Source organism: Callorhinus ursinus, unplaced genomic scaffold, assembly GCF_003265705.2.
Source record: "Callorhinus ursinus isolate GAN/ISIS: 27379988/994484 unplaced genomic scaffold, GSC_fseal_2.0 scaffold24, whole genome shotgun sequence".
Lineage (NCBI taxonomy): Eukaryota > Metazoa > Chordata > Mammalia > Carnivora > Otariidae > Callorhinus > Callorhinus ursinus.
In genome coordinates this window covers 458,860-480,868 of record NW_027397086.1, presented here as the reverse complement: position 1 = coordinate 480,868, position 22,009 = coordinate 458,860, and the positions used below count along the sequence as shown (strand labels likewise).

General features: G+C 52.3%; 1 protein-coding gene across 3 annotated transcripts in view; it reads left to right on the top strand.

Annotated features, from left to right (window-relative positions):
• The window catches only part of CFAP77 (cilia and flagella associated protein 77), a 125,109-nt gene that overhangs the window by 98,600 nt on the left and 4,500 nt on the right, over positions 1-22,009 (top strand). For all 3 annotated transcript variants that reach the window (XM_025888505.2, XM_073876722.1, XM_073876723.1), the window contains 2 exons: positions 602-707; positions 3,473-3,574. In XM_025888505.2, the coding sequence (XP_025744290.1) occupies positions 602-707; positions 3,473-3,574 (208 nt within the window). The remainder of the gene's footprint in view (positions 1-601; positions 708-3,472; positions 3,575-22,009) is intronic.

Below are 22,009 nucleotides of genomic sequence, written 5' to 3'. Positions count from 1 at the left end.
GGGATAGGGACGGTACCCGCCTGACAGCGATGCGAAGGGGTGGGGTGTACAAAATGCGCGGCACAGGGTAAGTGCTCTCCCAGGCCGGAGACCCTTGTCAAGGAGAGCCAGAGTCAGAAACGAGAGGTGGCAATGATTTCACGCAGTGCTACCGCACAAGGAGAAAGAGACTTAGCGCAGCACGGGGCCCTGTTATGAATACAGCACAGGTGGGGACTTACAGCCCGGGAGCAGGGGGTGGGGGTCAGGGAAGGACACAGAGAGGGCAGGGTGATGCTCACTGAACCGACCTGATGGGATTCTGGGTAAAGGCAGGCCAAGGTGATCAGATACTGATACTGACGGGGGGTGGGATGGGGGATCGACTTCACAGATTCTTTATGAAGACTGGCTTCAGCAGACCAAGGGCAAGGCCCAAGGCCCAAGGGCAAGGTCTAGTTGAAAAGAGGGCTCCAAGAAGCCCGTCTAAAGTCCGCACTTGGGGGGGTGTCTTTGTCACCATCTCCCAGCGCACAGTCCTGAGGGTCAGGTGGGCGTCCTCGGTGGAGAGAATGTGGCGGCCTTCCAACACCTCAAGCCTCTCTGCGCTTCCTCCCCGCAGGCCCTCCACCCCTTTCTTTGACCTGCTGCAGCACCGCTACCAGCAGCTTTGGGTGCAGGAACAGAAGGCCACCCAGAAAGCCATTAAACTGGAGAAAAAGCACAAGGTAAATGCATCCCCCACTCCAGAGTGGCCCCCATTTGGAATGGGAGTGGAGGGAGGAGCTGGCCTGGCAAAGCTGTGAGACTGACATTTGTGCACGTTTGTCACAAATGGGGAGGGGGGAGGCTGGGGGTGGCAACCAAGCTGCTAGGTGCTGTGCTAAAAGGGTCTTGGTGATGATCACACACAACCCCTACTCAAGCCTGAGAGTGGAAGATTCTCGCCCAGGCCCTGTGTACCTCTGACACAGGAGCAGAACCCGGTGTCCCAACTCCTACCCGGGGACTCCTTCTACCAAACCTCCACGACTCCGCCCAACCAGAAATATGATTTTCAACTGACCTGAACCAGCCGAGACAGAAATATGCCCTGTACTAAAGAAAAGGCTAATAAAGCAGGATGCCATAAAGGACACATTTTGTTATACTTTAGGAATACATTTTCTTTCAAATTGATGAATAGGCCACATGCTAAATCCATCCTGTACATCATACACATCGTTTCATTTATGTCTGACAAAAGCCCCGGAGGTGGGCATTATTCCTATTTCTTGGGCATTGAACCTGAGTCTCAGAGAGGTGGTGCCCACACAGGGAAATTGAAACTGAGACAGAACCATGTCTCCACGCTGCCAGTTGCTAACGGTGTGAGCTGCAGTCGATCCAGACTGATGTGCACCTAGTGCCACACAGATTTCACTAGAAGCACGATCTTCGCGTGTCTGGTTGGTGCAGCAATCCAGCCAGTGTTTTCCCTGTGCCTTGCTCCGGGCAGGGAGCTGGGCTGAGCGTGTACCCGTGTTCCCGCATGCTGTCTCCTGAGCACACCATGAGGCTGGGGTCTCATCAGGTCGTCTCGGTTATTTCGTTTTCACGTGGGCAAACGTAGGCTCGGAGGGATTAAGCGGCTGGCCAAAGGCGTCAGAGCCAGGCCCGGACTCGAGGGTGTGTGTGTAGCCCCAGAGTCTTGGCTCTTCTTGATGGCGAGGTCCCACCCCTGTTAATTATGAGAAAGCCTGGAGTTCAGCAACAGGGCAAAGATGTTCTAGAGCCAAACTGGGGAGCCGAAGAGTTTTGCCGAGGATCCTGGCGCCTTCAGGACAGGCCAGGAGCGTCACTGAGGGGCGGGGGGCCCCTCCCACTGTCCTTGGCTTCGGTAGAGAACGAGACACCAGCTCATTAAAAAACAGAGTGTTGTAATAACATTTTAAAAGCAGCCCGTGACTAGTTTATTCGTTAATGGCTCAAGAAAGAGTCGACTTACTATGGTAACGACCAGTTTCAGAGGGAGCACCGCCATTAGAAACCGTTTTATAGCTCCAGTTTGGTCGTGTTTTTTAATTAGCGGCAATATCACAGGGACTCAGAGTGTCGCAAATCCATGGAAAACTGAGCTCCCAGGGACACATCTTCTGACGTTAGAGACAACTGTGGCCAGTGCCACTCCCTGTTTGGCAGAGCACCCCACTAATGGGAGTGGCTCCACTCCAAGCACTGGTTGGGAACTGGGGCCCGCTCCCTGGGTGTGACTCTGAGGGAGCCGCCACTTAGTTGGGGCCTCAGTTCCCTCACTGAGGAAAGAAAGGGTCAGAAAGGGCCCGCCGTGCCGTGCCTAGAGCATAGTAGGCACTTGGAAAACACTTGTGGAAACAACCCCAGGGTTCTCTTCCTGTTCCAAGAGTCTCTGTGGCTGTACATTGTCTAACAAACTGGGAGGAACACCCAGACCCACAAACACTGGGGCTGGGGCCTGGGGTTGATAAGATGGCTGGTCTGCGAGGTCCAGTTGCCACCATCCGAGGGGAAGCCTGTCTCTCTGGCCGCAAAGGATGTCCTGGGGTTTTGATGGTGGTGCCCGCAAATGGAAATTCTCGGCAACAGCTTCCATGCAGTGAGTCCTCACCTTGGGCCCCTCCGCTCAATGCTGAATTCAGCAAATCCTACGGTAACCAACACTGTCTCAGGCATCGGCGGCCCATTTCCAGGGGGAGATCCATTTCCACTTAGGCAGGGGAAATGGGGTGCATGCACCCCTCCAATTCTGAAGGCAGGCTTGGCATCTCTCAGCTGGAGAGCATCTCTGGTTTGCAGATAGTTGCAAAACTGTTCTAGAAGGCAGAGAAGACGGCTGATCCAAAGGACCTACTGAAGGGGAGTGGGACATACAGGCTTCCAGTGATGGAATGCATAGGCCCCGGGGACGGAAGATTCTGCCAGGGAGTACGGTAAATGTGCTGTAATAGGGTCGTACGGTGACAGACGGCGTGCCGGATCGCTATGCTGTCCGCCCGGAACTAACCTAACATTGCGTGTCAGCTATATTTCCATGAAAAAGAAAGAAAGGAAAGAGAAAATACACAATAAAACATATGACTATCACAAATTTTAGAGAATCAGAGCACACGAATAGGGCCCGTCCAGGACCTTAGTAGGGGCCGTGTGCCACGAGGATCCCCAAAGCTCAAGCTGGCTCAGATCACGGGAAAGTTACCTCTGTATGAAGCAACCCTGTGCGTTCTAGGGGCCCAACCAGAAACAGATGAACATGCTTGCGACATGGGGGTTCCCATGCCGGAGGCCACTGGGCGGTGGCCAGAGGAGCGGGTGCCGTGACATCAGCCTTGGGGAAGGGCCAGAGGCAGGAGGAAGGTGACCCATGGGTCTGCAACACCGGGAAGCCCAAACCTCTGCCCTCACCTCTCTTCATCATAGCTCGGGCTCCTCCGCGAGCCAGGAGACCACCTCACCTCTGCATTTCTCTGGCCTGCAGGTGATCCTGGGGAAGCTGTATGAGACCCGGAGCAGTCAGCTGAGAAAGTACAAGCCACCAGTGAAGCTGGATGCCCTCTGGCATATGCCTCACTTCCAGAAGGTCGGTCTCGCCTCCAAATGCCCCTTCCCTCACCGAGGGAGGATGCCTCTCACTCTGCCTGTTCTCTACCTGTCCTCTAGACAGTGAAATGCTGTGGACTTCTAGCCACTGGTTGGCTGTTCAGAGGGGGAAACCAGGAGGTTTGGGGACAGCGGCTTCCAAGTGGGAGGGGAGCTGTGCCTGCCCAACTCGGGCCCAGCGAGCCTTTCTAGGGGGCCACAGGGACACGCCTGGCCCCAGGAAGACAGCTGGACAAAGCAATGTTCCTGGCCAGCCCAGCCCACCCGCAGTATTGAGTTAAACTGCAATTTGGACAATGAAGGGGCCAGTGCCTTCCTGAGCCTAATGCAATCGAACAAGCTGCCGAGCTTCGAGGAGAAGCCTGCTTGCCCCCCGATGCGGCCCCTTGCGACCTGCCCAAGTGGCCTCTGTCAGCATATGTCAGTGACCATTCGCCCGCTGCCCGTCAGCCCGTACCACCCTGCACACAAACGTGACTGGGCGCCGAGCAGGAGGTGCTGGGAGTCCCTGCCCCTGTCGCTTTGTAGCTCCTTCAGCCTGGCCGCGTGGCTCTGCTCTGGTTTCTCAGTCTCCCCCAATTTCCTGCCTTTTTAACCACGTTCCTCCCCCCACTCCTCTCTCCACAGCTTCCTTCCTGGCCCCTCCTTTGCTCTTTTTGCTCTGATTTTTCTCTCTGATTTTCCCTGGGATGTTGCCTGGGGAGGGACGGGGACCCAGAGCTCTGTATGAGATGCCCTCCACAACACTCAGTTCTGTGGTGTCACCCCCCACCCCCAGCCCCTTGGCTCTGATTTAGAATCTGCCCAGAGCTACTGAGGCAGGGGACAAAGGAGGGCTCAGGAGGTCTTGGGCCAGAGGAGCAAGGAAAGGGCCCTCACCCCAATCCCCACCCCGACTCGCCCCCAACAGGAGAGCATGTCTCCCACGCCGGTGTCCCCACTGTGCCTGGCCCAGAGTCGGATATGAACGAACCAGTTTCTATTTTCAAAAGAGGGGCTTTGACTCAGCTGTGCTGGGCTCTTCCATTCTAGATTGCTGTCACTGAAATACGGTCAGGAGCAACAGGAGGTAACCTGTAAATGCCACCCTTTGATTCAGTGCCAGGCACTGAGCTGAGTCATTTCCGTGTATTAGTGCACTTCATCTTCTGAGCGAGTATCCCCCCCACTGCTCCGTGGCACAGAGGGGAAGCAGAGTTTGAGCTGTCCTCCCCCAGTGAGTGGGGTGGTAGGGCTGGGAAGCCTGGTTCCTCTGACCGTTGGCCTGAAGTTCCAACACACTACCCCCTGTGCCACAGAAACAACGAGAAAGAATAAACATGCCGGCCCCAGGATTCACAGGGCACTTTTTGTCTTTTGGGGGATGTTCATGGGTTTCTGGAATTTCCTCTGCAGGACTCTCAGAGCAACGTTTGTCCCTGGGCGCCACCGTGGTCAGCCCAGCGGAGACCCTAACCCCCTAGAGTGATGCCTTCATGGATGCAACACTTGGTCTCCCCTTTTGGGAAATACTACCGACGGGAAGTGTTTATTAGCTGTCACTGTGCGCCAAGCCCTAGACATGCATTATTTCGTAGAAACGTTGTCCCCATTCAACAGATGTGGAGCCTGAGGCTCAGTGGGCTGAAGGATCATGCCCTGTAAGAAAGGGTCCCAGATTCCATCCAGGGCTGCGGAATCCAGGGCCTCCTGAGGATCCTTCCCTCACTTCTGGCTGTGCCCCAGCAGGTGCCTCTTCAGCCCAGCAGGGCCCCTTTCTCCCCCTCACAGTATGCATCCTCATTGCAATTAATTAGTTAATTGGGCAATTAGTTGTCCATCTTCCCCAGCAAAACGTGAGCCCCTAAGGACCATGCTCATTGTGACCCCCCACAGCGTCTGCAGAGCCCCGCACCCACTGAGTGGTCAGTGAAAGTCTGCAGGAAGAATGAATGAAGGAGGAGGTGAATGAATGAATGGATGGATGACCAGTATGGCACAGAAGAGCTGAAAGCTTTTCACAGACCTGCTGAAAGCCCCTTCCCAACCTGACCATCCTGGTGTCCCCCATCCTGGCGGCCCCGACCAGGTCCAGGCCATTGTGGCGGCGACGGTGGTGGCCAGGGGGCTGCCAGTGTCCCGCATGGGGCCCCAAGAGGGTCTTTGTCTGTGCCCAGCCACCACCCCCCCTCCCCACCCCAGCCCCATTATAAAAGGGAAAAGCGCTTCCAAAAAAGTTGAACCTGTCACAGTGATGGATAACCTAAATGGACTCTCCCTGCTCGCGAACAGATGTCGACGCTGAACCCTGTCAGAAATAATTAAACACCTCTCACATGGAAAAGCAGCAGGCAGGGGCGCAGCGGCCTGCTCCTTGCGTTGGGTCAACGCGGAGCAAGCTGGCTCCCTGCACCTCGAGGGGGCTGCCCAGACCCTCCCCGGCCCGGCACCTCTCGGGGCGCTCAGCCGTGTTCAGGGCCCACCTGGGGCCGCAGCCGCGGGACCAGCCGCAGGGCTGCCTGGAATTCCAGCGCCCATTCTGGTCTGTACCACCAGCCACTGCCCCGGATGCATGGGGCCCAGAGAGAGGGTCACGTATGTATGCCCTGCTACCAGTCAGCTAAGAGGCTCTCTGGGCCTCAGTTTCCTCATCTGAAAGTGAGGGTGGCACTGTTCTTAAGGGTCTCCTTCAACCGAAGGCTCAAGATCCCAGGGTCACGGCTCAAGGTGGTGGACCCCAAACCCAGAGTGAACCGTCAGGGGAAACGGCTCAGACCCTTCCTCAGGCTCCCATTTGGGGAACGGGATGTGAACGCACTGCCTCCCATCCCTGAGTGGAGGGATCGCTGGGCTTGCAGCCGGCACCCTCTGTGCCCAGCGGCAGCGGGGCTCGTGCCCTTCACAAATGTGCCGGGGTCTGCAGGGAGGGAGGAGGGAACCCACATTCTCTGTGTGCGCACATGACTCAGGGGCAGCGGACCTGGGTCACACCTCTCCCTACCTGTCACATGGCTTTACCGGTCATGTCCCCATTCCGTCTTCTGAAAATGGGGCTAGCAGAAGGATTCGATGAGAACACACGTATACATTCAGCAGGGCACCTGGACTCTATTCAGGTGCCAACACATGGCATCTGCCCTGGGGATGGGCCTGGTGATCATTCATTCATTCCCTCATTCATACACAAATCTCGTTCAGCATCTTTGTGCCAAGCCCTGCTCCCAGTGCCGACGTGATACTGCTGTAGGGTCACTGGTGAGCAGCAAGGGTGAAGTGGGTAGATGGACAGAGGGCTGGACAGCTAGACGGGGAAGTTTGGAGCAGCCCCACCCCCTGGTGTCCAGAAGCCTGAAATGGTTAGTTGGCAGCCGGAGCTGGGGGCCGGGGGCAAGCTGCATAACCAAAGCCCCATCAACATGATCCTGATACAGGCTGGCCCACCCGGCTCACCTGCTTTTTGCAGAACCCTGCTTGGGTTTTCCAGGCAGGGGCCAGAATCCAGGCTTGCCTGTTGGGAGGTGGGATTTTTTTTTTTTTTTTAAGATTTTATTTATTTATTTGACAGAGAGAGACACAGCGAGAGAGGAAACACAAGCAAGGGGAGTGGCAGAGGGAGGAGGAGAAGCAGGCTTCCCACGGAGCAGGGAGCCCGGTGCAGGGCTCGATCCCAGGACCCTGGGATCATGACCTGAGCTAAAGGCAGACGCTTAACCATCTGAGCCACCCAGGCACCCCTGGGAGGTGGGATTACTAATAGTGCCCACCTTCTGCTCTCAGAAGTGACCCAGTCTGAACTGTGCATCCTATGGCTGCCTGATATTAAGCCAAGAAAAACAGACGATTTATCCTTCTTTACAAAGATTGCCAGTGATACCAGCCCAAAGACAAATATCTGGGGGGAGTAGGTCCCACGTATTTATGGTGGCACCCCCACGATGGTGTAAGCCCGGATGTGCCAGTGAAGAGGCGTCTTCAGTATGAGCTGAGAGATCCTGTACTGACATTGCACAGACAATATATGATCCTGTGAAATAGTATACAGCCACTGAAAATAATGACCGTAGTCTACTTACTGCCACGTTCCTGACCCATTGCCGGGGAATGAACCCGTGCTACGTGGTGCTGTTGGGACAGAGGCGCCCACACATCTGCACAGGGGCCTGTGCTCAGGGACAGACATCCAGAGGGAGGGGTCCTCGGGCAGCAGCAGCGGTGACCCCTGGAGTGGTGTGAGGCTGAGTTTTACTTTCTCTGATGCTCTTCCCTGCATTGTTTGAATTTTTACAGTGAGGATATGACTTTTACAAAACCAGTAAGGCTATTTTTTTTAAATATGTTTGAAGGGTAGGGACGCCGCATCCTTCTTCGGGCACTTGTCCCAGGGCTCAAGCCCCCTTCAGCCCAGTCCCTCCTGAACTCACAGGCCCTCCAGTGCTGCTGGCCATGCTTGGTTTCTCACGTTGGGTTTCCATCAGGTGCGGAGATCAGAGGCCTGCGCTCTCCCAGCAGTGAAGGCGGCCGGCTCCCTGAGTCTGGCTCTCTATGGCCAAGTCCGTGTTATAATTGGAGATCCCAAACCCATTTCAGAGAGAGGTCTGCCCAAGCGTCTCAAGGTCACTCCTCACGCCGAACACTGCGCCTCTCCCCCGACAGACCTGTCTTCCCCAGTGCCAATACCCACTGACATTACATAGTCATTCGGTCACTAAAGTATGAACAAATTGACTATATTTTCATTTGGCTTTTGGTTTCAGCCCCACTGCTTTAGAATAATGGCCCAAGCTATTAAGCTAACAGTTTGATTTACAAGCTCTTGTGCTCTGAATGCTGGGATCAGGCTCCTCTCTTTGTGGAAGACTAACCCTGCCTCAGGTCTCCTGGGCCCCTGACTCCCTAATAGAACCGGAGACGGCAGGGAAAAAAAATCAGTAGTCAGCCAAGCAGTGACACCCAGAGATGCAGCTGATTAGTGAAAGCTGCTGAATCTAAGAAAAGGATTTTCTTTCCCACCTTTAAGCTCCCTTACAAATCATAGCCGGCTGGAAAGTTAACTCTCTGTTAAACCCCCAGAGCGGGCTCTGAGCCTGTCCACCCACTGCAGCCACCTCTCCAAAGGGCTCCAAAGGGCCAACGAACTAGAAGCCCTTCTCTGGACAGGTGTGTTCAGCCCCAAAGTCACTCCTTCCAGACACAGGAGGGACAGATGCCAGATCTGCTCCTCCCCGAGGTCCCCGCATCAGTGATATATTTTAAGAATCCTGTCGCTCTGTCGTGTTGGAATAAGAATCATCCCATGTTGCCGCGTCGGGCTCTGAGCGCCGGGATGGAATGTGTCACACGCGGAAACAGGGCACTAGGAAGCGTGATTCCGAGGATTCAGAGGTCCTGATGAAGTTGACATTTCTTCCCTAAATATGGATGCCCCCATTAGAAATCAGATCAGTATGCAGAAGAGCTGCCTCGCTGGAGAGATAAAAGCGGGGGCTTAATCGGTTTTACATAAGCCGGCACCTTGGAGGGACAGAATTTTTAGGCACCTGCTCGTGAGGTGACATTGCTGCTCAATACTGGCAAGTCACAAAAAGCCAGAGCTGAAGCTCTGGGGACGGGAACAAGGGGAAGGGGGGGCCGCAGGAGGTGGGGGACAGCGGTAAAGCTCCTGGTACGGCGGGACGAGTCTGGGTTCCCAGGTCACGGAGGGAGATGCCAGGTGTCTATATTGGGGACCAGAGAAGTGGGAGCTGGTGCTTCTAACTGGGGACCCCCAGCCTGACTGTCCCCTTAACACTCCGGTGCCTGGGAACTCTCTGTTCTCTACAGAAAGCTCTTCTCCCCGACCAGGGGGCAAAACATCTCAAGTTTTGTGTTGAGAATCAACCAGAAAATAGACAAGGCAGCTTGTTTTGGCATCGGGCATATATTTCTAACCTCTAGAGATAGTAGAATCCCACCTTGAATCTGGGGGAGTCGATGAGACTTTGGGGGTCCCCAGTTTCTTCTTCCGGCTCTTCCCCAAGAGAACAGTTCTTGGTGATCTAAAGGGAATCTCCCGGCTTGAGCAGGACTTGGGGCTAACATCCGAGTGCCTCATTGCCACGTGTCCCCATGCCTCCGCCTCTGTCACCGAGCACCCATGCTGTTCCCAGGTCAGGATCCAGAGCTGCCTAGCACGTGGCCAGCAGCAGGTTCCAGCAATACACAGGTTAGATGATTTGCTCGGGTAAACTGAGTTTTGTCAAAAGTGCGGGCAAGGCGAACCTCGTGTCTCAAAGCCGCAAGCAATCAACACAGTGGACCCTTCCCCCTCCCCGGGATCCCTCGGTGTCCCTCAGAAACGGGGGTGTTTGCTGGCCTCTTCCTTCCTCTCCTCAGAGATGTCCTGGGAAATGACGCGTTAGATCGCACACACAAGAATGTGGGCAGTGTGACCCCAGTCCAGTGGCTGGATGAGCAGAGGGAAGAGTGTCCAAGAAGTTCCCCGGAGGCAGCGTTCCTTTGCAAAGGCAGCAACGATAACACTCAGAGCTCACACATCCGGAACACCTCTTCGGTGCTTTGAGGAACAGTCTCATTTTGTGCCCTTGCTCCCACTAGCCCTCTGTGGCTGAGAAGAGCCGCGCTGTGTCAGAGGGGAAGGGACTGTGCTGGGAGGCCTAAAACCATGTGCCCAGGTCCAGCGCTAACGACTGGCAGAGGGGAGGCTTGGGCCCTCTGGCCGGCTGCCCCAGGCCATGGGCCTTGGTGGAGCCGAGAAATACTATGGACCTGAAACTGAGGTCAGGGGCCAGTTGGGGGCTAAATGCAGGACCCGTGAAGGAGAGTGAAGGGCGGTCAGGAACTGGGGTTTTATAGGTGTCCAGAGGGTCGTGGCCAGCCCTGCTCTGGCTGATTTAAGCCCTTGCAATAAACAAAACTTCCCACTGCCCTGAAAGCCTTTAGACCTTGATAAAACCCCTGAGCACCTTTTAAATTGCAATTTGGCCCCAAGGCCAAAAAGGAAAGAGGCCACTGATCGCAGGCCTGCGAAAAGGCATGAGGCAGAGACGGAACGGGCAGGAGGGCTGAGCCTGTGGGTTCGCCTGCCTGCCTTGTGCCAGCCTCTGCACCCGCACCTGTAAGGTGGGGACAGTACCAGAGGGCAAGTGCCGTCGTGCACGGGAAGCGCTTGGCGTGGGCCTGGCCAGGGGATGGCCATGGAGCAACAGAAACTCTGTGTTGGATGGGGCTCTGGCACCTGCTCCTACGGATGCACAGGTCTCCAACTTGGAGGAGAGCTTTAAAATGCAGATTCCAGGGGCACCTTGGTGGGGTTCAGTCGGTTGAGCGTCTGGCTCTTGATTTCGGCTCAGGTCATGATCTCAGGGTCCTGAGACTGAGTCCCACATCAGGCTTTGTGCTCAGCTCAATCTGCTTCAGGTCCTCTCTCCCTCCCCCCTCTTCTTCTCCCCCTGCTTGCACTCTCGCTCTCAAATAAATAAACAAATAAATAAAACCTTTTAAAAAAAGATTTGTCAGCTTGAACTGCCTTTCTATATATTTGTGAGACTGTGGTCAGTGTCACTTGAATCATTTAATATAAGAAATCAATGTAAGTTCATCCAACTTCCCCTCTGTCTACCCATTCATCAGTCTGTTCATCTCTATCCATCTGTCTGTCCACCTATCCATCCATCTGTCCATCCATCCATCTGTCCGTCCATCCCTCCATCCAACCATCCATCCATCCATCTGTTCATCCATCTGCCCATCCATCCATTTGTCTATCCATCCATCCATCCATCCACCCACCTAGCCATCTAGCCAAGATTTGTTTTAGTGTCTATGGAGTGCCCCTAGCAGTCGAGTAACCCCAACACCTTTGAAGTCTCCTGTCTGTCACTCTTTCCCCAGAACAGTGTCCGGAATACGGCATAATGTCCTTGCTGTCTAGCTGAGGACACTTAACTCCATTCCTATTTCTGACTTGACAAGGTCAGCCCCGTCAACCACAGAAAGGTTCCGTTTCTTCTTATGAGTTACCCCCCAAATTCTTCCTGCTCGTTGTTTCAGTAAGGAAAAAGGGGAAAGACACCAAACCTTACCATGAGCACCCCAAGCCAATGGGCCATGGACGCCAAACATTTGTGTTCCCCGCTTCCCTGGCAGAAGCACAGTTGTTCAACAGCCGGTATGAATAAGCGATAAGGCACTGCTGGGTACTGTGCGGATGGCTCAGCAAAGGACTTAATTTGCAACCAAGCACAAAATCAAAGACTCTGTCAACCGAGGAACCGAGCGCCCGGATAACCACCTTGCACTACCTGAGAAAGCACTGTCAGGTAAATTTCCAGAGAAAGTAATTAAGGAATCCCCATTGTCTAAAACCAGCAGCAAAATTTGGAGCTCTGGAATCTGATGCTCGCTGGGGGTCTGGTGTCGCCTCCCACCCTGATCCTTCATCAAAATGAACAGCGGAGGTTTATGAGGGGATCGGCTGGTGTGTCTCCCCCTTGGTCTCCCAAAGATGCCCCTCCAGCACCTTGTGCTCCTGCAAGCCTTGTCTTGTTGGATGAGCAGTAGGCAGCAAATGAGGTCACTGCTTGTGGGACAGGGGTGAGATTAATATACAAATCTTTAGACCTCTCTGAGATCTGCAAGCGCCAATTAATATTTATCACGTACCCATGGCGTTCGTGATACCAAGCATCAACATGCAGAACATATAGTCCCTGGCATCAGGGAGTCTACACTCGCATTCAAAAGCTACACATGCTTGGGGGACCCCACCCTGGTGGGAGAGCCCACTGTGAGCCTGCGTTAATATTTATAGCAAGTGGCCTCTGCTGACGGAGATGATGTAGAATTGTCAGCCAGGCACCACACCACGGCCTCCGCTGGGGGAGCGTGACTGAGATGCCGGCCCGAGGCAGGGGGTGTCCATTCACAGATTCCTCGAAGGGCCGCGGCCACTCGCCTCCTTCACCAACTCCCTCCTTGGCTCTTACTTGAGCTTAAAATAAAAGACGGGGTCCTGCTGTCCACTGAAGATCAGTCTACCATGACTGTCCAGATCCTATCCTTCGATGTTTCAGAGCGGGGAGCGAAGGCTAAGCGCCCCAACGGAATATCCCATCTCCCATTGGCAGCTGGACACCTGGTGGTCACCTCCCCAAAGAATAACGCCAAGCAAACTCCCATCATCTGGGCTCTGAAAAGAAAAGCACCCCCCCTCCCCGCCTGTCAGGACATTTGTTAACAACCCCATTGAAAACAACCTCCACTGCCGCTGTGAAGGCTCGTTCCGTCTCCCATTCACTCCTTCCTCAGACAGTTTCTGAAAGGCGAAGAGTCTGGAAGGCACACATTGCCCCCCCCCCCCCCCCCCCGTCACGGGGGGGGGGAAGCGTCAGCCTGGGTGAGCAGGGCTGAGGAGCCTCCTCACCTGGCCCCACAGTGCACCGCCTCCAATTAAATCAAAATGGCTTGTTTTTAATGGTCTTTTACACTGACAAGTGGGCGATCATTTTGGGCCCACTAGCTGTCAGGGAGCGGAGGCAAATCCTCGGTTGATAATGCCCAATGCTTCCAATTAGGAGCCGAGGCCGCTCCTGGCGCGCTAACGATTCCCCAGCCACCCCCTAGGCCCCTTTGGCGCCGGTGTTTCTTCTTGCCTCCTCCGCCGCAAATTACTGACACAAAACGGAAGGCCCCGCGTCTCCTCTGCCACGCCAGGCCGGGCCCTGTTGGGCTTAATGAGCCGATGGAAGTTTCGTGGCTCCGGCGCTAAATTCTTTTCTTGTTTGACAGCTGCTCGGCTAAGGCGAGTGTTGACCTTATAAAAGATTTAGTGTTTCTCATTATTTTCTGTCAAGCTTCACAAGTGATGGCTCTGCGGTTATCATTTGCATCCTGGGGTGCGTGTGCGTGTGTGTGTGTGAGCGCGCGCGCGTGCATGTGAGCACATGCGCTGGACGGGGCTCCGGGGTGGAGATGGGGAACAGGAAGGGGTCTTTCTCTCCCTGCCTTGCATCTGGCTCCCACACGACAGCTTCCAGAGTGACATTCTTCTTGGGCTGAGCTGTTTCAAAGAAAAGCCGAGAGGCAGGGCCAAGATGATGGACAGTTCGAGTAAAGGCTTCCAGGCCTCCCGGATGGAGCCTCTGTGGAGCCTCCCTGAGACTGGCTGACTCCAACAGCCCGCACGTGCTGGGCAAAAGGAGGATGGGAGCCGGACTTGCTGCCGGGGACAGTCTTTGGGCCACACTTTATTTTTTTATTTATATTTTTTTTCAAGTTCATTTAAGCAAACTCCACACCCAACGTGGGGCTCGAACTCACGACCCCGAGACCAACAGCCATATGTACTACTGACTGAGCCAGCCAGGCACCCCACATACTTTAGGTTTCATTGGGTGGAGCTCGCCCCTCTCTTACTGGCTCATTTAAAGCCATCGCCTGCAAGCTTCCTCTCCCAGCTTTGCATCCTACATAAGGATTTAATGGCTTTTAAAAGCAGAACCACTAAAAAAAAAAAGTGGCATGTATAACTCCCCCTCCCCGTACCCCCGATGTGACAACAGCAGCGCTGGTCAGTCCTCACTCTGTGTCTGTGCCCGCCGCCGCACTGGGTCTGCTCTGTATTAACAAGACTCCAGGGAGTGCATGCTGCTTCCTCTGCCGGCCTCGTGCTGGCCTGGACCCCCCATCCCTTTCTGTCATTGTGTCCTCCCCTTGCTCACGGACACACCGGCCATCCCAGGTGAGGATCACCCAAGGGGACCTGAAGAAGGAGACAGAGTTCAGGGCAGATGAGCACATGGATGTCTTCTCCTGGGGATTCTGAGTCTTTATTCATCGCCAATAGAGGAGACTCAACTTCCCGAAAGAATCATCTCTTAGAGCAAAAACACGGCACCCTCTCCTTCCCATGCCCATGGCAGACCTTGCCACTTGATCCCTGCACACTTTTATATGAGCTTCAATTCAGCCTGAGAGTATTTTATAACAGAACAGCCACCATCAGTCTATTTGAACTGATATGTGAGATGCTCACCATCCCTGCCTAAGAGGGGCCGTGTAAACAAATTGCTAAGTAAGTCCTTCTTTTTGTGGTGCATTAATATGCTATGTGTATAAGAGGAAATAAAATATAACCCACTAAAGGAAAACAGGTAAGCTGGGTTTCATCAAAATGAAAAAATTTGATGCTTCAAATGGTACTAAGAAAGTGGAAAGACAACCCACAGAATAGGAACAAATATTTGCAAATCATATCTCTGATATGGGACTTGTATCTATAAATATAAGTATTACCCTTACAACTCTGTAATGAAAAGACAAATAATCAAATTTTAAATGGGCAAAGGATTGAATCGATGTTCCTCCAAAGAAGATATGCAAATGGCCATGAAGGATGCCCAACATCAGGAGCCATCAGGGAAACACAAATCAAACCTCAATGAGACACCACTTCACTTCCACTAACTAGGACGGCAGTGATCAAAACACCAGACAGTAACAAGTGTTGGTGAGGATGCGGAGAAATTGGAACCCTCCTACACTGCTATGAGAATACAAAATGGTGCGACCACTTTAGAAAACCCCGTGGCAGTTCCCGCAAAAGACTAAACATAGAGTTCCCATATGCCTCAGTGATTCCAATCCCAGGCATCTCACCAAGAGAAAGGAAAACAGGTGTCCACATGACAACTTGTTCATGAATGCTCTTTTTTTTTTTTTTAAAGATTTTCTTTATTTGACACAGAGAGAGAGCACAAGCAGGGGGAGCAGCAGAGGCAGAGGGAGAAGCAGGTCCCCCACCGAGCAGGGAGCCCGACTCAGGGTTCGATCCCAGCACCCCAGGATCATGACCTGAGCCAAAGGTAGACACTTAATGACTGAGCCACCCAGGTGCCCCAACAGCCATTCTTCATATAGCCCCAAAATGGAAACAACCTGATGTCCATCAGCTGATGAGCGGATAAACAAAATGTGGTAGGTCCATACAACAGAATATTATTCAACCATGGGGATAAGCCTTGAAAACATGATGTGAAGGGAAAGAAGCCAGTCACAAAAGACCATGCCTCGGATGATTCCATGTCTACGAAATGTCCAGGCAAATCCACAGAGACAGAAAGTAAGGGTTGCCAGGAGCTTGGGGGAGGGAAATGAGGAGTAACTACAGATGGTATGGGGTTTCTTTTTGGGGTGATGAAAGTGAACAAGCCTACGAATATCTAAAATCACTGATTTATATACTTTAAGTTGGTAAGCCTATGATACGTGAATTATATCTCAATAAAGCTCTTTTAAGAAAAGGTCAGGCCACTTGAAAAATAAGAATACCCCACTTGAGGGGCACCTGGGTGGCTCAGTTGTTAAGCGTCTGCCTTCAGCTCAGGTCATGGTCCCAGGGTCCTGGGATCGAGCCCCGCATCGGGCTCCCTGCTCCGTGGGAAGCCTGCTTCTCCCTCTCCCTCTCCCCCTGCTTGTGTTCCCTCTCCCGCTATCTCTCTCTCTGTCAAATAAATAAAAATTAAAAAAAAAAAAGAATACCCCACTTGAGTCAGATGCGTGTTCATTGCCCGGATGCAGTCTTTGGAGGCTGGAACCAGGTGATAACTGGCTGCCATGAAATGGTCTCAGATGGTGAAGGAGGGTCTGGTGTGTTCTCAGCTCCCCCGGATTATCCATTATAACTCTCACTTCCCTGAAGCAGAAGTGAGAAGCTTTCAGAAAGTTGAGTCAAACACCCCACCACAGTGTTACCTGGTTATTTATCGATGAGCATCTAGCAAAAAGATTCATCGTCCAACTGTGATCCCAACAGCTGACTGGCCTTAGCTAATCCTTGGAAATGATCTAGAGATCCTGGTATGGCTTCTGGAAATAGCGAGTTGATTCTCATTTTCAAAGGCTTGCATGACTGTCTTTCCTTCCGCCCCAGTAAGTCTCAAAGAGCCCAAGAGTCAGTGGACCGAGACCTGGATCCCAGGTCTGGCTTTGTGCATAAGGTAGCTGGGTCTCCTTGGGCCAGTGTCTTAACCATCCTGAGTCCTCCTTGTCCGAGGAGGATAGCGTCTCCCCCACCCACCCCCGCTCACCCGACACGGTGATTCCTCATGGTGCCACGTTAGACTTCCCAGGGAAGCAGGAAGTTTGTTTTCTAAGCCTGAGCTTGGATGTTCTTTGAAAACGCAGCGTGTGTCAGCAGGGAGGGTCAGGCCCTGTGTCCTTGTTCCATCTATTTTTGGACCACAGAGAAATTAGAGCCAGTAACAGAATAACAACATAGGGGACCAGATGTCTCAGGAGAGACTGTCCCCCTCGTTAATGACTTAAACTACGAACCTTCTACATCAGAGCTTAGGACTCAGCCTGTCTGCCAAGGATGTCTTGCACGGATTTGTGTTCTTCCGGGGCCTCTGACCTCTAGCTGCCCTGAACTTGACAGAAATTACTGACCTGGGACTGATCCATAATTTTCAAGTACCTCTCATTAGAGGAGACAGCCCCTCAATCTTTTAAAGCAAAATCTCTCTCCCAGTCCCCTGAGTGGTCGTCACTTAAAAAACAAACTAACAAACAAAAAACCCAAACTAAACTAAAATATCTATAGCTATCTATAACTGCCTTTTTTTTTTTTCTTAGCTCTTTGGCAGATTTTTTTTTTTTTTTAATCTGGCTATTTTTTTCTCAAATCCTGCCTTTTGCCTTCTTGGCCCCCAGACTTGGCACTGGAAGGCTTGGTGTCCAGTTGAGGGAATACTGTGTGGCTTAATGAGAGGGGACTGGAGGGTCAGCTGGCCCAGCTGCCCCTTTTAATAGGACCGTGTTGGGGGCCTGGACTCAACAGGCGCATGGGGAAGCCACTCAGCCCGCACACCTGCCCAGTGGTGGTCTGCCCCCTCCCAGCTGCCGCGGGCACATGCACACGCCCTCCACGCGCATCTGGGGACGGTGTCATGAACTACCGAAAGCCTGCCCTTCTGCTGTAAAGAGCCCCATGCCGTGTCCGCCTCCACGTCCCACCTACAAAGAGGCCTCATGCGAAGGGAGAAGACGGGAAGGAGACAGGGACAGAGAGAAGGCGAGATGCTGCTCACTCTTCAGCATGCGGACTCAAGCTGGTCCACCCACCAAAGGCTGGTGTCACCAGGCAAAACGACCAGGTCTTTCCTCCTTGAGTCTTGGACGTTTTCTTTGGCACTGAGATGATTGTGCCCAGTGAAGCAGGAGAAGTCTAACACGGGGAAGGTCAGCACAAACCAAAGTCACAAACCACCGGTTGTGAACCTTCGCTTGACCACAAGACTCGTGAGTCAAATGGAATCATACACAGATGTCCAGCGAATAAATCTCCTAAAACAGAGTAACTCTTTCCAAGTTGGGCATGGAGGGAGGAGCCACTGCACGTCTCCATCCCTTGCCCAAGTCACTTCTCCAAAATGCAGCTCCAAAACCCTGCCTTGTTGTTTTCACCTTAAAAAGAGGAAAAGGCAATAATTCCTTAGAGATAAAACGGACGCCCTCTCAGCTTCCCTCCCTGTTCCCGCTCCCCACCCTCCCCAAGGCAGGGCTGTGCATGACTTCCCCGCACATTCTTTCCTTCCAGCATTACTTAGCTAGATTCAGACACACGCTTGAACAACACAGGGGACTCTTTTGTAGGTTTTAAATCTTTCATATAAATGGCATCATCCTTATGTTCTATTCTGTAAATTCAACTTTCTTTCCCCTGCAACATTGTTTTTGAGATTCCTACGTGTTGATTCAGACAGACCTGGAGCAGCGCTGTCCCACAGAACTTTCCGTAGTTCTGTAGCCACTGGCCACATGGAGTCATTGAGCACTTGGAATGTGCTTAGTATGACAAGGAGACTGAATTTTTTTTATTTCACTTAATTTTAGTTACTTCAAATGTAAATAGCCACATGTGGCTCGTGGCCACAGTGTTGGATGGGACCTCTCCGGGGTATCCATATTAACTGATGCAGAGTGTTCCACTGTATGAATTTATCACCTTTGGTTTATCCAGTCCCCACTGATGGACATGCCGTCGTTTCTAATACCTATTATCCTGTTACCACGAGGATTCTTGTACACATCTCTTAGTGGACGTTTTTGAAAGTTCCTCTAGGGTCTATAGCTAAACATGGACTCATTGGTTCAGAGGGTATGCACATGCCCAGGCTTTCCAGGTAATGCCAAACCCTCTTGAGTGGTTGTACCAATTACCACCCTTGCTAGCGGTATCTGAAAGTTCCCACTTCTAATGTCAGGCTCGTTACCATTACCATCGCCAGCATGATGGGCACCAAATGGCATTTTCTTTCTTTATTCCTTGGTTACATACATTAGGATGAGCATGTTTCCTGTGTTTGTTGGCCTTCAGATCTCCCCTCCGTGAATGGCCTGTTCATTTCTTCTTCTTCCTGTTTTTTGATTGTGTTGGGATGGCAAGACCACTTTTATCCCCAACCCCCAGCCACATCTCTGCCTTATTCTTTGAGTCTCTTCCTGTATGTTATCCCCTTAGGAAGCCTTCTCTGGCCCCAAAGTATGAGTCTGATTCCCTGTTTTATAACCTCTTACAAATCTGGTACTTCTGGGGCACCTGGCTGGCTCAGTCAGTCGGTGGAGCATGCAACTCTTGATCTCGGGGTTGTGGGTTCAAGCCCCATGTTGGGTTTAAAGATTACTAAAAAAAAATAAAATCTTAAAAAAAACCAAACAAATCTGGCACTTCTTTTAGTACTCAGCACACCTATAACTGAATAATTAATTGTGTGATTATATATTTATCACTATTTTCCGGGTCCGTGTAGCAGAGGCTTTCTAAATTCTTCCAGTCTCCTGGTGCCTAGCACAGAGTCTAGTACATCATGGACACGCAAATAACTGGTACAGAAACGAAAGGATAACAGGCACATCTTACCCCCCCAACCCAGATCACGTGGGCACCAACTCCATAATGGCGCCCCGTCATTCCGAGGGATTTTCTGTTGAAAATAGATCACGCTTTTCAAGGAAGCATAAAAAAGTAAAAACTGAGCAAATACAAAGGGTCTGACTCATGCAAATTACTTCAGCACCAAAGAAATTAAATTAGAAATCAGTCACAGATGTAACTAATACAATTGCCTGGAAATTTAAAAGCACGTTTATATATCACTAAAAGACCAAAGAAGGAATCCAAGCAGAAATTTGATTAGAAATTAGATGAAAAGAGAACGGAACAAAAATAAATATCCTCAAAACTCGAAACTGAGAGGAGATCAAAGAAAGTGTAGAGGGCAAAGGAGTTGCTCATGCTATGTTATATAAACGGTGATATTAGAAAAAGAAGGAGTGAAGGGTAATTAGCTCACAGATGACTCGAGATGCCAGGAAGAGGGGACAGACAGAGTGGCCTCAAAGAAGGAATCATGAAGTCATGAGCAAAATTAATGAAGAGGCGAAGGTACAACTAAGGATATGGATCAAACGAAAAGCTGATCCATTGAAAGTGGATCGGAAGTGCACAGGTGCGTTCAACCACAGTGGGAAATGGAATCCAGGAATCTAGATCCCCCGGGGCCAAGCGGGGCCACAGGCGGCAGGGGTGGACTCGGAAAAGGTGGCGGCTGGCTGCTGGCTCACTCTGCCCAGGGCTGAGCCCCAGAACGGGGCATGGCTTCCCACCTGGGGGCCTAGGTTTTCATCCATAGATTTGGATTCCATGGTGTCCAAGGTCTCTTCCAACTGGGTTTCAGGGACTCTTTTATTCCAGGTCGGTTGCAGACAGTTGGAAAATATCATCTGAGGGGGGATTAGGGATCCTAGGACAGTGAGAACACTAATCTCTTTTAAGATCTGACGGCTGCTCAGCTCCGCTGACTCATCTTGTCTCCCAGCTACACCGATTCGCTTTCCTTTCCTCTCAGTTGCCCAAATTCTTGGGCACTGCAGGCCTTTGGCAGGTCCCCACCATCTAGGACATTCTGCCTTCATCGTCCCCTGCCCAGCCCGCTCATCCTGTCTAGATAGGCCTTCCTGCCCCCCAGATGGAGTTAAAATCCCCATCCACAGTCCTAATGAATTGCCACTAAGCATGTGTAGTGTTTTCTGCGGCCACCTCCCCTGCCATCTTGCAGGGTCCACAGGTGCAAGACACCGCCTGTCTTACTCACCGGCATGTCCCTGCGTGTACTGCATGGCGGGGGCGCCCGGTCCCTATTTGGGCAATGCTCTTTAGATGCTGACCATTGTAACAGGTCCAGGGCCTTGGCCAATGGGGGTAGAGCTGCCCCCACCTGCCCTGTTCCTGGGGCTGTGGGCAGGCTGGGACGCTCACCTCTTATTTACCTGCATGGACCCTAGAGCGACTCAGCTCCATTGAGCAAAGCTGTCTCCTGCCAAAGCTGTTACAGTTTTTTAGCTCCAGGCGGAGGCAGACCGCAGATGGCTTAATTTAGAAGCATCTCCGAAGGAATTCCTTGCTCCACAGCTCTTCATCCTTCGACTCCAGGGGTCTGTGGGGTCGTGACCATACACGGCTTGAGGCCTGACTTGTAATTAGGATCCTCATCTCTGGCTGAGTTGCTATTTTAGGAGGGGAGAGTGTGCCTGTGGGATAAGAGCCACAACGTTCCCAGCAGTGACTCACTTGACTCATTTCGTGAGCGTTTATTAAGAGAGAGTGGAATCTCTCAGTGAAGACCTGGGCCAGCCCCACAGCTCTGGGTTCAGTCTGTGCGACTGGGGTGAGTGATTTAACCTTTCTGGGCCTCTCTTTCCCCATCTGTAAAATGGAGACAATGTCTGGATGTTCTGGGGCTTGTGTGAAATCCGTGCACTGTGCCTGGCATTGCTGAAGGGTCCAGCGATGCAGAATAGGACAGATTCTGCAGAGGGGCACCCTGCTTCTGGGCATTCTGAGAGCCGAACCTCCCTTCTCCATGGACTCCTGGGCTTCTGCTGGGGAATTTGGGGATTTCAAGGGATCCAGTTTCCCTTCTCTTTCTAAAGACCCATCCCACATCGGGGGCGAGGTTTTGCTTGAGTTAGGCTTTAGGAGAGCCCATCAGACCCAGTCACACAAATCTCCATTGGTTTTCACCTAGGACACACACACCAAGCCAGCTTTGTTTAAACATGGCCCCATGCCAGGCACTGGGGGTCCTGTACAGGATAGGTATACGCTCTGCTTTACAGGGCTCCAGGGCTGGGTATGCTTGAGCTCCCCTGTCTTAGATGACTTCACCCCATAAGGTTCCAGCTGGAATGGAATTTCATCGACATCAGAGACTACATGCAGCATGCCTTCTGCCTCTCCCACTGTCCCCCAGCGCAGCTGAGAATATAGTGGGTGACAATGTGTGCAGTCAGTCACTGGGGTGAGCCTCCTATGCTCAGAATGCCCGTTTAGAAAACCAAAGGGAAAATGGAACTGAATGCTGAAGTACAAAAGGTA